The 17,021-nt window shown below is 36.9% G+C and overlaps 1 protein-coding gene across 3 annotated transcripts in view; it reads right to left on the bottom strand.

Moving 5' to 3' along the window:
• The window catches only part of LOC150085670 (cGMP-specific 3',5'-cyclic phosphodiesterase-like), a 575,777-nt gene that overhangs the window by 318,836 nt on the left and 239,920 nt on the right, over nucleotides 1–17,021 (bottom strand). For all 3 annotated transcript variants that reach the window (XM_090374174.1, XM_090374175.1, XM_090374176.1), the window contains exon 5: nucleotides 4,443–4,586. In XM_090374174.1, coding sequence (XP_090230300.1) covers nucleotides 4,443–4,586 — 144 coding nt within the window. The remainder of the gene's footprint in view (nucleotides 1–4,442; nucleotides 4,587–17,021) is intronic.

Below are 17,021 nucleotides of genomic sequence, written 5' to 3'. Positions count from 1 at the left end.
TTTAGGCTATCAACTTCCACAACAAGGGATGAAAGTCTGTTCCACCAACCAACTACCCGCTGGCTAAAGGCAAATTTCTGCACATCTATCCTACGTCTGTCTTTCCTCAATTTGAATTTATGCCCTCTCAGGTGATTATTCTGAGCAAGAGGCAGAATCCCATCAACATTCAGCATGCTCAAACCATTCAAGGCTTTATACTTCAACAATTTCTCCTCCACTTTTCTCTCAGTTATTAAAAAATCATTAAACACCCTGTTACAGTTTAATAAAATTCTGGCATTTCCCTCCCTTAATAACTCCTCATGTGTTAATGTAGATGGAAAGTACTCATTCAGATTACCAGCTATCTGAGCAGGATCATCAACAGCCAACCCATCGATATCAAGTGGATCAATCTGATTCATCCCCTTTCCTTCTAATGTTTATATAACTACAGAAGTCCTTGTTGTTTTTCTTAGCATTTTTTGCCAAAGATTTCTCAATCTACCTTTGCTTGCCTAACTTCCTTTGTGACTTGATTACAGACACAAAGGAAATCTTTTATCTGCAAATTCTTAATGCATGAATAACTATTATTGGATTCTATGTCGCCTAATAATTTATATGCATCCCATGCATTTTATTTCTCTGCCACGATTGTCATTAGTTCATCTCACATACATTTACCCCTAAACCTTGAACAGTATTTCTTAATCAGTATGAAAAGCCTAGTAGCTTCCAAGTTACTTCCTTAAATGCTTCCCATTTAGAATTAGCTGCAGGTAACATCATCAATTGGTCCCACTGTATAGAATTTAAAAACTGTCTGAGACCACTGTAGTCACCTTTACAGAAGCAAAAACCCTTTCCTTTACACCTGATGGTAGTAATATCTATAAGTAAATCCCACATCGATACACTGTGATCACTGCCACCCAGTGGTTCCTTTATCTGCAAATTCTTAATGCATGAATAATCACTGCTGATAACCAGATCAAGAGTATTACTTTCTCTGGTTGCCTCTCTAATGTTGCTGTAAAAAACAACCATCCAATAAATCCACAAGTCTTGCTAGTGTGCGATTGACCAACCCACAATCTGGCTTACTGGCCCACTCTATTTCTCTGTACAGTTATTAGTTGTACCCATCAGAGTCATTAGGCCTATAACACACTCCTACTCTCATTTTTGCTTTCCTAGTGCTTAAATCACACCAAACTGACTCAACATTGCACTGATCATGAATGTCAACTGGATGCACTTCCTTAGATTTTATGTGTTTCTTAACTAACAGCATAACCCCTCCTCCCTTCCTATCCTTTCTGTACACATTGTACTCCCCAAATTCCAATTCTGATGTGAAATGGATCCGCGAGGTTCTCTGGTTTTGACATCTTATCCACTATGCCACAGCACAGGTACTTTTCAGAACTACAGAATTTTCTCTTGGGATAGTGTTAAATAACTCCACTAGCAATACCCCTTGTGAAAATTTTGCAATTGGTATCAGAGTTTTTCTCTAGCTGTCCTAAAGAAATGTAGTCTATGTTTGATTGTGAGCAGGTAAGCCATATGTGTCAAATCCTTTCTCATTTCTTATTTCTGTCAGATAAAACTATTGTTTAGTGTTCTTTTAAGGTAGGCAGTAGAGTAAATTGGTTTCTGCACACCTAGGGAAAAATAGCTTCAAATTGAAACCAGATCAGTTAGGCCTGTCGTAACAATTTCGCAATTGGTAGCAGTTTTTCTCTAGCTATCCTAAAGAAATGTAGTACCCAGGTACTTTTCAGGACTATAGAATTTTCTCTTCAGATAGTTAAATAACTCCACTAGCAGTAACCTCTTGTGAAAAAGTATTCAGGATCGGTCTTTCAGAACGATCCTGAGTATATTTGCAGAAACACGAAAAGCCATGTTTCTTCTTTGCTGCAAGGTATGTTCAACATGACCAGTCAGAGTAGCATTTTGGGATGGACGCATTTTCTGCATTCTAATTGTGACATACTTCTAAATCCTTAAATTACTTACTTTAAATAACCTCAAAACAAAAAACAAATAAACTCGAAGTTGATAACGATAAAATGTTCAGAACTCATTATCAACGAGATCTGAATGTATTAAATGTAACGAATGGCAATGAGTGTATGAGCTCGTGGCATAACGTGGTAACATAGACAACTGTTTGTCTACAATTAACTTCCTGTGGCTCCATCTATGAAGTGAATGTTGAACTATTCTCGTTTGTAGTACAAAACTGGCCCGTCCTGTAAAATAAAACTATTTGGAATTTTTAAATTTTAAAAACTTTGTGCACACCTAGGAAGAAATATCTTCAATTTGAGAGCACTTCCAGCCCGATCAGTTAAGCCTATCGTTCACACTGACGGAATAAAGAAAACGGCTTCTGCATTAAATATATAGATGCTTTATTTGGCTCATTTTGAGCTGCAGTGCAGGCTGAAGTCCACCATGGTTTGGAATAATGAGGGAAGTGTGTCGATGTTTTCAGAATAGTATGTGTTGCTGTTTGAATAATGCCCTACACCTGTGAAGGTGGAGGGCATTATTCAAACTATCAATTATTCAAAACCATCAATGAAACCACTTGTGGTAGCATACCACAAGTGGTTTCATTAAATGAAATTTAATGAATTAATTTATTTAATTTTCATTAAATTTGTGTCAAAAACTTAACTTTTTTTTCATACAAAATATTTAATGGATTTTTTTGCTCAATCAGGTTAAAAACTAATATCTAGCTTTTCTATTTGCCATAAGTGACAAATTTTTGGAACTTCTAAACAACAGAAATCAACTTTTACTTTTTTCATGATTGCGTATGAAAGAATGCTGCAAACAAAGCCTTTAGTAAATAATTATACATTATAAATGCAAAATAATCTTGTGAATTTCATATCAGTACTATCCCACACTTCAAAATCTCCTGAAGCCTTTTACTGTACAACTGACAAACTTGATAGTATTTGTTCATTCAATACCAAGGTCGAACTGGCCATGAAGATTAACCCAGCAGTGGTTAATCAAGTGCCTAACAAGTGCCTTTCAAAATAAAAATCAATAAATACTACCATGTTACCCTTTATTAATGATTAAAAATTGGATATTATTTAATTTTCCTAATTTTTTTTTCTTATGGTTTTTGTGGAGTAACTAAATGCAAGCACCTATAGGTGCCATTCCACTGTTTAAGTAACACTTTTCCCATTTAAATAAACAGTACTGTAGAAACTGACTTTGTTACAAAATTTTGAACTCTATGTTTGTTAACAATGAAGATCAATTGCCTTTCCACTCCCACAAGTTAAGCAAACATCTACAATCACTGGAGTTGTTTTTGAAAAATTTGTTAGTTTTCACATAATAAGGATGGAAATGCAACACAATACTGTATTCATTCAAGATGGATGCTACTTTGCAGGGAGTAAGATAGGTAGGTAACACATGTCACATGATGTGAAGTATTCTAAATTTGAAATAAAATTTATAAAAATCAAAAGCTTCACAATCTTTTCAACTGGAAAATGAATCAGAATAGTAAATTTCACATCTACATATTTTTGTCCTAATATTTTTTTTTATTTTTATTTTCAGAAGAATTAATATTTTTCTGATATTTTGAAAATAACAAGTGGTAAAATTTCTAGGGAGAAAAACATACAAGGGAATAAACTAATTCTAATAAGAAATTAAACAACGCTACATTCCACATAAACTTTAAAAGCAAAAAATTATCAAGTTTATGGAAACAAACTGGAAAGAAAACTTTACAGGAAACATTCCAATAATCCAACCATTCAGAAGCCAATTTTTATGCTGTTTCAAAATCCTTGTAGATACTGTTTTCAAGTCTAGATAAAGGAAAAATAAGGTGATTATAAGAACAGGTATATAATTATTATTATTATTATTATTATTATTAGCCATATGGTACAAGGAAGCCTGAGGCTTATGCTGCACCAGCGAAAAAAAAAAATTCCCAAGTTACCCCCTGAGAGAGAAAGAGAGAGAAAGAGAAGTAGAAAGGAATCACCAACAAAGAGGAGAATGATGATATCCAGCTCAGGACCCTGGGTTTGCCAAGCCCATACTCACCAGATGTGAGCCCCCGGGGTTTGCTGCACTATTTTTAAATTAAAGAAATATTGTGAATTATGAGAAAAAAGAAGTTGTGAAATATGCTGTGACGAGTTATGAAATACACTGTGCTATTCTTAATCAATTATGCAATGATTATGAAAATATTATTTGTCAAGCCCAGAAAAATAAATTGAATGAGGGCTAGTTACAACAAATATTTATATAAATCATATGTTTTTCTTGTAACTACTGTTCTTTCCTAATTCATTTAATTTTTTTCAATTCATAAAATATACTGCATTTGTAAATCTTTGGGACACATGAGATTTTCTCATGGAAATCAATTTAAAACAAAAACTTACCTTCCCACCATGTTCAATATCCACAAGATACACCCGACATTTATCACACTGCAACAGACTTTCTGTCTTCACCATAATTCTATTAATCAGCCGATCAAGTGATGAAGTTTCTTCAAATATGGATCGGGCCAGACTAAGTAAGAGCTGGAAGAAAAAAGCTATGCAATAAATTCCCAGTATGTAGTGCTGAAATTGAAAAATATTAAGGTAACGTTTGCCAATAAAAATAAAATTAAATTTTTTATGAAAAGTCTACCCAAATTATACCAATATGATGCAAATGTTTTCATTTCCTCATCTGACTCTTCCCACCATCAGAATAAATATGCAATTTAGCTGATTTAGTGTAAGAGCGGTCCTCAAACTTATAGCAGTTTATGTTCCTAAAAAATGTGCTATAAATCAAAATGGAATTTCCCAGAGAAACAATAATAGGAGGGAGAGTTCCTGAGGATCTGATATACAATTTTTTACAGGTATAAATACAAACAGCATACAAACAGGACTGGCCCTTGGGCAAGTATGACTAGCGGCTCTAGATTAAAAAGAGTCACAAATAGTAGTAGTAGTGGCATGTGATGCAAGAAAGCAAATGTATGAGCTTATGCAGCATCAGCCAAAAAAAAAAAAATCACACCATTCCCTCCAAATGCCTGTCCAGTTCCTCCTTAAATTTATTCAACCTATCAACTTCCACAACGACAGATGGAAGTCTGTTCCAGCAATTAACCACCCACTGGCTAAAAGAAAATTTCCGCACATCTATTCTACATCTGTCCTTTCTTATTTTGAATTTATGCCCCCTTAGGTTCATAATCTGAACAAGTGGAAGGATCCCATCAGAATTCAGCGTGCTCAACCCATTCAAGGCCTTATATACCTCAATCAGATCACCGTGCAGGTGCCTAGTCTCCAGCCACTGCAATTTGCAGAACTTAAGCCTCTCTTGGTAAGAGGATCCCTTCATTCCCCTCACCAATCTTGTTGCCCTTCTCTGTACACGCTCAAGTAAATCTACATCCCTCCTAAAATTAGGCCTCCAGACCTGTACGCAGTACTCAAGCCATGGCCTGACCATTGCCTTATACAGAGGGATAATCTCCTTTTCCCTGCTAGCAAAATTCCTACATATCATTGACAAAACCCCATGACCTGCCCTGGTAGCCTGTCTGCATTGCTCAGAAAACTTCATATCTGCCTGCACAATTACTCCCAGGTCTTTTTCATTTTCTACCACCTTAAGTGTAGTACCACACAGTTGGTACGTTTCTCTGGGGTTACTTCTACCCATATGTAGTACTTTGTATTTGTCAAGGTTAAACTTCAGTTGCCACTTCTTAGCCCGTCTGCCAAAATTATCTAGATCCTGTTGCAGTAGCACACTGCCATTACTAACCCTACCAACCTTTGTATCATCTGCAAACTTCGACATTAAGCCTGATATACCTTCATCAATAGCATTGATAAATATACAAAACAACAGTGGACCTAACACCGAACCCTGTGGGACTCCACTAATAACATTAGTCCAAGAAGAGCAGCACCCATTGATTACCACCCTCTGTCTTCTAGCACTTAACCATCCTTTTATCCATTGTAGCAACTTACCCTTAATACCATTCTGCTCCAATTTGTACAATAGTCTTCCATGCACAACAGTGTCAAAAGCTTTCCTGAAATCCAAATGTATGATATCAAAATTATTTTTCGCATCCAGTTCCTTTGTAACCACATCATAATATCCTATCAAATTTGTCAGATAAGACTTTCCCTTAACAAACCCATGCTGTGTCTGAATTATTGCTGCAGTCTTGTCTAGATGATCCTGCAATGCATCTTTAACCAGTGACTCCATTATTTTACCCGGAACAGAAGTTAAACTAACTGGTCTGTATTTACTCGTGTCACCCTTCGATCCCCCTTTGTGAATTGGGGATACATTTGCACATCTCCAGTCCGTGGGAACCTCCCCTGAGTCCAAGGATGCTCTCATAATTATGGCTAAGGGTTTGCTTAGTTGCTTTGCCGCCTCCTTTAATATAACTGGATAGATCCCATCCACCCCAGGTGCTTTTCTTACGTTTAACTTCAACAATTTCTCTTCCACTTTGCTCTCAGTTATTACAAAATCATTAAGTAAATGATTTTGTAATAACGTAAATACCAATAAAGGGGGCCCCAATCCAAGCAAGGAGGATCCCTCCTTTCCACCCCTTTTCCCAACATTAATTCTTGCACAAGAACCTCCAGAACTGGCAATGGCCAATCATATAAAGAGCATGTAACAGCAATAATTATTGCTATTATAATTACAGTCAATTCCGGTTATTTGGGACACATCGGGACTAGTGCATTTTGGCCCGATTACGCGGCTGTCCCAATTATCCGAAGTTTCACGTAAATAGTTAAAAATACAATATACCCCCGCTTTACAATTGGTTCACTGTACAATCAAATCACGTTACCATTGAGTCACCATAGTCAAGTACCGTCACTATAGGATATGCAGTAAGCGCCGGTCATTTTTATCACGTTTGTGTATTGAATTTTAATTCTAATTAGCGAAAATAGGAGGAATATTATCCGCAGGCTATAAAAGTAAAGATATATTAAGCACAATTTTACCCTTTATTACCTTACCAATTAAAAAATTAAATGATACGTGAAAATCGGAATCCACAGGCTATAAAAGTAAAGATATATTAAGCACAATTTTACCCTTTATTACCTTACCCATTAAAAAATTAAATGATACGTGAAATTCGGAAGAATATACGTGATAATCGGAATAATTAATACACACTAACTAGTTGACATTTCTTCGCGGACATTTGTGGGTGGGGGTTAAAATTTAAAACAGTAAAAAGATAAGTAATCAATAACAAAGAACACGGCACATACAAATTGCAAGTAACACGATACGCGCAAGTGAAACGGAGTAACAAGTTACGAAGCTTTAAAAATAGGAATGATGAGAAGATTATGAAAATTAATTTTTTTTATGATTGAAGATTCCATGGAAGTGTAAATACATTTCACCATAATAACCCACAGAATTCCAGCTTCGGTATTATTGCAAATTCAATAAGATCGAGTTTACTATCTATTTATGATAGATTGCACTAACAGAAAAGCCCAATAAACAGGTGATTGCTAATTGTTTTATGGTTGTAACCTCCAGAAATCCGACCGAACCACGTGATACGGTCGGAGATAATCGTAGGGTAATCTCCAATGCTGTAGTCTCCTGCCCCGATTAAACGGCATGTTGTCCCATTAAGCAAAATAAACCCTGGCTATTTTCTTGATTGGGTTCCGTTTTTTAAGACTTACCCCAAATAAACGGCTGCCCCGATTAATCGGTGGCCCAAATTACCAGAATCCACTGTACTTCAACAATCTACTCTCACTGTTACACTTTTCTTTTCATCACTGGGATCGTCAATTTAACAAAAATTCTCATGTGATGTCCATGAGACAACCCTTTTTATTCTAATTATAAAAAATTAAAATATTAAACTGTGATCCATTAATTATGATTTGCTATCAAAGTTACTCATCCCCAACTGACACATAAATGTTCACATGGTATCTGGCAGATGTGAACATCAGCTTTTGCATTTTAGCCTAAGAAACCAAAGTTCTATGGAAAGATTAGACACTTGTTGCTGGCATCATCTCACAGACAGCATGTGGGAATGGGAATTGCATAAAAAAAAGACAGATGCTTTTGCCTGGCATGATTTCTCCTTAACAAACCCATGCTGTGACTGAATTATAATTTCACTCCTGTCCACATGGTCCTACATTACTTCTTTAACCAGTGACCACATTCTTTTCCCAGGAACAGAAGTTCAACTAACAGGTCCATAATTACTCATGTCATAATTTTATTCCCCTTTATGAATTGAGGAACAATCGCACGTCTCTAGTCTGCAGGACTTCCTCTGAATCCAAAGAAGTTCTCATAATTAAGACTAAGGGTTTGCTGACTTCCTTCGCTGTCTCCCTTAATATAATTGCATAGATCCCATTGACCCCCAAGTGTTCTCTTATGTTTAACTTCAACAATTTCTCGTTCACCTTCCTCTCAGTTATCACAAAATAATTTAGCTGCCTGCTAGAGTTTGATAAACTTCTTGCATCCATTTCTCTAAAGAATTCATCATTTGCAAATATAGATGCAAAAATACTTATTCAGTTTGTCAGCAAGCAACCTATGCAGGATTATCATAAGTTGAACCATTGATATCAGTGTGATTTATCCCCTTTTCTTCATGTTTATATCAGTAAAGAAGTCTTTGCTGTTTTTCTTTGCATTATTTACTAAGAATTTCCGTTGTGGCTTAGCTTGCCTAACATCCCTTGCGATTTGCTTATAGACTGGTTTATATCTACCATAGGCTTCTGTATCACCATTGCATTTTTCCTTTCTGCAATGTCTCATTATTTCATCTGACATCCTTTTTGTCTAAACTTTGAACAGTATTTCTTAGATAGTATGTAAAGCTTAACTCCTATGATTATTTCCTTGAATGCTTCCCAGATAGAATTTGGTGACATTACCGTTAAGTCCCACTCTATACAATTCAAAAACTGTCTGAGACTACTGAAGTCACCTTTACAAAAGCAAAACTGCTTCCCTTTACCCTTGATGGTAGTTACATGTTTAAGTAAATCCCACATCAATTCACTGTGATCACTGCCACCTAATTGTTATTTTATCTGCAATTCTTAATGCATGAATAATTACTGCTGATAATCAGAGCAAGAGTATTACTCTTCCTTGTTGCCTCTTTTTTTTTTTTTTTTTTATCTTATGATGTGAGATTCGAGAGTATGCAACGAGAGTAGCCTTGCGCAGGCGAAGTTTTTACTGCTCCTGGAGCAGAGAAGTTTTTTCTGTTTTATTTGCTTAAATTGGCATATTAACTTATTTTCTAGAATAGCTTTATATTCCTAGTTACGATACTTAGTTATGTTATGTTATGTTATTTGGTTTTTAGGAGCATTAGCAACTAAGGCCATATTGCTCCGGGATATGCGGTGGTCATTTCCTGACCTTTCCGCATCCTCCGTATTTGGTGGTGACGGGCTCGAACCCCGGTCTAATCAAGAAGCGTGTGCTACGCACTGCTGCTCCTTCCCACCTGGCTACGGAGGCGGCCGATACTTAGTTTAATTGTGGAACATCCTGAATGTCTGTAGACTCGTCGAGAGTTAAACTAAAGGCTGTACAATTTTTCAAATCACACATCAAACTATTTTAATAAAATTAGGATCCATCCTGATAGATTCTGTGAAGACAAGCCCTACAGGAAGGAAATCCTCAAGAACTGCTACCAGATTATGAACTTATAATACTCACCTGCTCCTGGACAGACTGTTTTTTTTTTTTTTTTTTTTTTTAACTTGCCTATTTGTATATGACAAAGACTTTTTGTCTTCATGCAATCATATGTTTTGTATATTACTGTATATTTTGTACATTATTGTATATTTAATCCTGTAAATATCTGGGGTCGAGCACGCATGTACAGTTGTTAATTGTATATGCGTTCCTCGCACCTTAGTCTGTAAATAATCACACCCTTCTGGCACAGAGCCATCCCGGGGTGACCCAAGATTTCTTGGGAAATAAACTGATTTCAATAATAATAATAATAATTTTCAACATTTTTACTAATTGCACCACTACGACTCCCAGTTGTATGGCGTGACATAGGAACCTGTGCGATCAATTTATGCAGTTTTGTATTATCTGGATCCAAAACTTTAACCACTCCTTCCAAGTTTCGTTTAATAAATTCTCCTTCTCCATATGGACGTTTGGCACGAGCAATATTCCAAGCTATCAAAAAACTAGCTTCGTTTGCTCTGTCATCTTCGCGACTAAAAGAAGACAAGAATCCTTGTTGCTTATGAAGACCAGATTGCAAGGACTTAAGTTTCTCTCTTCGCAATTTTGAATTGAGTGAATATTGAGTTGAAAAGTGGGGATGACTGACTTCGTAATGTCGACGTAAATTGCTTACTTTGTAGTTTGCAATTGTAACTTTACAAATAAGACAACGACTTTCCATTGTCAATAAAAGCAAACTTTTCTACATATTCTTCTTGAAAGATTCTATTTTCTTGTTCGTATTTTCGTTTTTTGATATTTTCTGAGATCATGTTATCAAAAAATTTAAATAAATTTAATTCCAAAGTCTGAAATTGAAACTCTTATGGGAGGTTTCGTCACATTTTCTACCCACTCCCGGTGTAGTGTTGCACGAGTCGGCTGATGGCGCCATCAGCTGTAAATGCGCGCGGATTTATTTATAATCAAAATAAAAATAGCAAAATATCTAGACATAAAAAATAAATAAACACAACATAAAATCCGTATAACAAAATATTAGTTACTTAGTTAATTTAACAAGATTCAGTGAAAAAAAGTTCTGAAATAATAAAAAAAAAAAACGGATTTAAATTTTCAATGGGAACCGCACTTAACGAAGAGCCGCATTTGCCCACCGTTTTTATATTATATACTGTACTACACTAAGCTAACGCTATCTAGTTCGGGATATAACGTATCGTATAACAATGGCGGCAAGTTACGAAAGGTAAATCTACAGACACTTAAGTATTAATTAACTTTCAAATCTCGCTGTCTCAATTCAGAATAAATTAAGGATCCTGACTAGGTCTATAAACTACTTATAGAAAATAATTTAATATAACAATTGGTCAATAAAGCGGCTAAATATGGATAAAAAAATTCTCGTTCAGCGGAGCTGCAACTTGTAACACGTGGATTTGATACCTTTACCGATAGTAAGTAATACCTAAAAAATCTCTATCTAAGTTAAACTTTAACCGTTTTTGTCCACTATGTATCTGCAGACGTAAATGTGAAGGAAGCTCTTATTGAAACAACTAGCGGTATCGATGTTAGAAATGCGCTTGATGAAGTAATGAACAGGTTTGAATTGCCTCGTGATAAACTTGTTAAGTGTTGCGACTAACGGAGCGCCTGCAATGATAGGGAAAAACCAAAGTCTCATTGGTCTTTTAAACAACGATCCGAAAGTGGAATTTTAATTCCACTTTCTTACCTCTTCACTGCATAATTCACCGCGAGCATCTCATAGCCAAGTACAGTACTTCAAATACGAAAATGTGCGGGAGATCGTTTTGCAGATTGTGAATTTAATTAGAACAAATGCCAAAACATATCGTCAATTTAAAAACTTTTTAGAAGAGTTGCGAGTGAATGACGAAACAGATGAATTGCCCAGTGATTTATCCCTATGGTGTGTTGTAAGATAGCTGTCAACTTACAATGTTTTGAGCCGTTTTGTGGAACTCCTAAATCCTATCATAACATTTACAAAAGAAAAAGGAAAAAAATACCCAGAATTAGAAAATGAAACTTGGCTTTCTGACTTAATGTTCCTTACAGACATTATAGAACATTTGCAAACACTTAATTTGGCTTTACAAGGAAAGGAAAAAATTATTATTGATTTGTCACAAATTGTATTTAGTTTTGAAGCTAAACTTCGGCTTTTTGTGTACGATCTCAAGAACAAAATATTTAATCATTTTCCACGAGTAAAAGCAAATATAATTAATATCAAAGAAGAAAAGTTGGACGAATACAAAGAAAAATTGGAAGAATTGCAAGCAGATTTCAAACATAGGTTTGAAGATTTGAAAAGTTTGAAATCTACATTTGCATATTTTGTGAACCCATTTATTTGTGATATTATTAAAGATGGATTTCCAATTTATGAAATAATACTTGTTGAAAAAGCGGGTGGGGAATTGGAGTTATTAGAGATGAAAAAGGATCGGGCATTGCAAATGCAGCACAAATCTACTTCAATAATTGAATTTTGGAAACTCGTGCCAGAATTAAAATATCCACATTTTAAAGAAAGCTGCTTGCCGTCTAATTTCAGTTTTTGATACAACATATTGCTGTGAATCTTGGTACTCCACAATGAAGTTCGTGAAGTCGAAATATCGTTCAAAGTTGACCAATCATCATCTCACTGAATTGCTGCGAACGGCTTTAACAAATATTACGCCAAATTTCAAAGATTTGACCAAAGGTCTTCGTTAAATGTTATACTTTTTATTAATGCATTTTTATATTTTATTTTTATTATTTAAAATTTTGAAATAATTATTTGGTATTTTCTTTCTCTTAATTATATTTTCTTATCTATGTATACTTTACATAGCACTTAAAACTTGTGTAGAATATGTAATTATATTAATTAAATTAATTTGAATTTGTGTATTTAATACTATGTAACTATGGTGTGGCTCTTTATAATATATGAAAAACCGGAATGCGGCCCTCATTGACCTCATGCGTGCCCACCCCTGTAACATAATATTGTCAATTAATCAGTAAAATCTATTAATCTTGTTAAACATCATTGTCATTTAAATTGTACTTTTTAACTAAATACATATAACAACTTAGATTTTACAAACGTAACATAATTAATTAATACATAACTTGATACCGAAGTTATATAAACGGAACTCGTAAATAATACTCGATACTGAAAAAAATATATATACCATTATAACTGTGTTGGGATTCAAGTTTAGGGTTATAATTTTGTACTGAAATTGAAATTTTATTGAAATTAAATCGAAATCATTACTCAGACCAGAGCAGCAAAGCAAAAGGCTCAAACTAATGGGAGTGCTGTGGCTCCGAGGACAACTGAGGGGGGCAGATGCCCACTGAATCACAGACTTTTAAAATGCACTGCTTGCTTGATGTTTGTGGAGCAATCGGGTACGGGACATGATATTGCCATGGGGGATGTCTTTGTGTGTGCGCGATGTAAGGAAATCATGAGACAACTCAGCGTTGTTATGGGACTATATATTGTATATGCCACGTTTGTATACAATAAAGATTATATATATATATATGCCAGCTAAAGGACAGGGTGGATACCCTCAAAGGATCTAAATTGAGGGGGCCCATCAAGCTCTCAGCTGCCCACATCAACGCCAGAGCTTGCACTTGATCATCATGCAACACAGCGGCAACCCCCAAGGCAGAATGCGCTGGTCCCACAGGAACTAGTAGTTGTTGGTGACTATTGTCAGGGAAACGGGGAACATGGTAGTTAAAAAAGATAGGTGGAACAGGACCAGGGTATGTCTGCTAGGGGAAAAGGTTGATGACGTTGTAGAGCGGATATCATCTTTTAAGGGCACAAAAGGTGATATAGTTGTACACGTTGGCACTAATGATATTAAGAGTAGGAGACCGGCGGAATTACTTAACAAGTACAGGTCACTGTTGAAAAAAAGCCGTGAATTAGCATTAGCATTAGCATTAGCATTAGTAGAGGCATTTGATGCAAGAAAGCAAGCTTATGCAGCATCAGCCAAAAAAAAAAAAAAAAAAAAAAAGAAAAAAAAAAAGTAACATAAATAAATAAAAATAACCACTTCCACTTCACCCCTCTGTTCGTTCGAAATACCTGTCCAGCTGAGCCTTAAACTTATTTAGGCTATCAACTTCCACGACAAGGGATGGAAGTCTGTTCCACCCACCAACCACCCGCTGGCTAAAGGCAAATTTCCGCACATCTATCCTACATCTGTCTTTCCTCAATTTGAATTTATGCCCTCTCAGGTGATTTTTCTGAGCTAGAGGAAGAATCCCATCAGCATTGAGCATGCTCAAACCATTCAAGGCTTTGTACACCTCTATCAGATCACCCCGCTGGTGCCTAGTTTCCAGACACCGTAATTTGCAAAACTTAAGCCTTTCTTCGTAAGAGAACCCCTTTGTCCCATTCACCAATCTAGTTGCCCTTCTCTGTACTCGTTCCAGCAGCTCTACATCCTTCCTGAAATGAGGCCTCCAGGCCTGTATACAGTACTCTAGGTGTGGCCTGACCATTGCCTTATACAAGGGAATAATCACCTCCTTATCCCTGCTAGAAAAATTCCTATATATCATTGACAATACACCATGAGCTACTCTTGCAGCTCGTCTGCACTGCTCAGAGAACTTCATATCTGCCTGCACCACCACCCCCAGGTCCCTTTCATTCTCTACCACTGTCAGTGTAGTACCACAGAGTTGATACGTTGCTCTGGGGTTGCTGTTTCCCATATGTAGTACTTTACATTTGTCAATGTTAAACTTCATTTGCCACCTCGAAGCCCATCTGCTCAACCTTTCCAAATCCTGTTGCAGCAGCATAGTGTCAGTAGTGTCCTTGACAACCCTGCCAACCTTCGTATCGTCTGCAAACTTGGACATTAAGCCTGATATACCATCATCAATATCATTTATAAATACAGAAAACAATAAAGGCCCCAATACTGAACCCTGAGGGACTCCACTAATAACATTAGTCCACGATGAGCAGTGTCCATTGATTACCACTCTCTGTCTTCTCCCCCTCAACCACCCCTTTATCCATAGCAGCAACTTGCCTCCAATGCCACACTGCTCCAATTTGTGCAGCAGTCTTCCATGTGCAACAGTATCAAAAGCCTTTCTAAGATCCAAGTATATAATATCAAAGTTATTCCCTGCATCCAGTTCTTTTGTGACTGCATCATAGTATCCAATCAAATTGGTCAGGCAAGACTTCCCCTTAACAAAACCATGCTGTGTCCTAGCTATAACTGAAGTCTTGTCTAGATGATCCTGCAGTGCTTCTTTCACCAGTGCCTCCATTAATTTTCCGGGAACAGAAGTTAAACTCACAGGTCTATAATTACTTGTGTCAGCCTTTGATCCCCCTTTGTGAATTGGGGTCACATTTGCACATCTCCAGTCAATGGGTACCTCCCCTGAGTCCAAGGAAGCTCTCATAATTATGGCTAAGGGTTTGCTTACCTCCTTTGCTGCCTCCTTTAATATAACTGGATAGATCCCATCCACCCCAGGTGCCTTTCTTGTGTTTATCTTCAACAATTTCTCCTCCACTTTGCTCTCAGTTATTACAAGATTCTCTAGCTTACTGCTAGAGTTGAATACACCTCTGGCATTCCCCTCGCTGAATAACTCCTCATGTGTGAATGTCGATGCAAAATATTCATTTAGTTTGTTAGCTACCCGAGCAGGGTCATCAACAGTTGACCCATCGATCTCAAGTGGACCAATCTGATTCATCCCCTTCCTTCTAGAGTTTACATAAGTAAAGAACTCTTTGCTGTTTTTCTTCGCATCCCTTGCCAAGGATCTCTCGTAATCTGCCTTCGCCTGCCTAACCTCCTTTGTAACTTGGTTACAGATCAACTTGTATCTATCATAGGCGTCCGTGTCACGTGTTAATTTGTATGTATCCCATGCATTTTTCTTCTCTGCCATATGCCTCATTAGTTCATCTGACAACCATTTAGGCCTAAACCTTGAACAATATTTCTTAGTTGGTATGTAAAGCCTAGTAGCTTCCACGATAAGTTCTTTGAATGCTTCCCATTTTGAATTTGCTGTTGGCAATATCATCAGTTGATCCCACTGTATAGAATTTAAATACTGTCTCAGTCCATTGTAGTCGCCTTTACGAAAGCAATACCCCTTCCCTTAATTAGGGTTGAATTATTCCCAGGGGATCACATCTGGTGAGTATCGGCTTGGCTCACCCACGGTCCTGAGCCGGATATCATCATTCTTCTCTTTCTTGGTGATTTCCTTGTACTCTCTCTCTCTCTCTCTCTCTCTCTCTCAGGCGCCTCCGTAGCCAGGTGGGAAGGAGCACAGGCTTCTTGATTTGAGTGGGATTACTCAAAGAGGTAAGTAACATCAGGGGTAAAGGGAAGGGTTTTTGCTTTCGTAAAGGCGACTACAATGGTCTGAGACAGTATTTAAATTCTATACAGTGGGACCAACTGATAATGTTACCAACAGCAAATTCAAAATGGGAAGCATTCAAAGAACCTATCTTGGAAGCTACTAGGCTTTACATACCAACTAAGAAATACTGTTAAGGTTTAGGCCTAAATGGATGTCAGATGAACTAATGAGACATATGGCAGAGAAGAAAAATGCATGGGATACATATAAATTAATGACGGGGTTCGAGCCCGTCACCACCAAATACGGAGGATGCGCAAAGGTCAAGGGAATAACCACCGCATATTCCCGGAGCAATATGGCCTTAGTTGCTAATGCTCCTAAAAACCAAATAACAAACAAATAACACTCTCTCTCTCTCTCTCTCTCTCTCAGGGTAACTCGGGAATTTTTTTTGGCTGGTGCAGCATAAGCCTCAGGCTTCCTTGCCCCATATAGCTAATAATAATAATTTGAAAGTGTCTGCAATTCTGCCCAGACACGATAGGAGGGAGTATATGATGAAAGCCTTGTCGATCAATTTGGCTCCGGAGAGATTGTGCAAGGCTCAATGTGCAGAATTTTTTTCAGCCTGGTCTGTACGTATTAACAGGAGAGACTGCTTCTACAGGGATGGGATACACTTAAATAGAAATGGCGCAAGAATATTTGCTGATGCTATCGAGGCTGTGTTAGGTGTGTTGGAAAACTACTAGCTTTGGGGGGGGGATACAAGGACTAATAGATTAACAGTA

The sequence above is a fragment of the Mastigoproctus giganteus genome, chromosome 5 (assembly GCF_048544385.1).
Source record: "Mastigoproctus giganteus isolate SK-2022 chromosome 5, ASM4854438v1, whole genome shotgun sequence".
Classification (NCBI taxonomy): domain Eukaryota; kingdom Metazoa; phylum Arthropoda; class Arachnida; order Uropygi; family Thelyphonidae; genus Mastigoproctus; species Mastigoproctus giganteus.
This window is presented reverse-complemented; position numbering and strand designations above follow the sequence as displayed.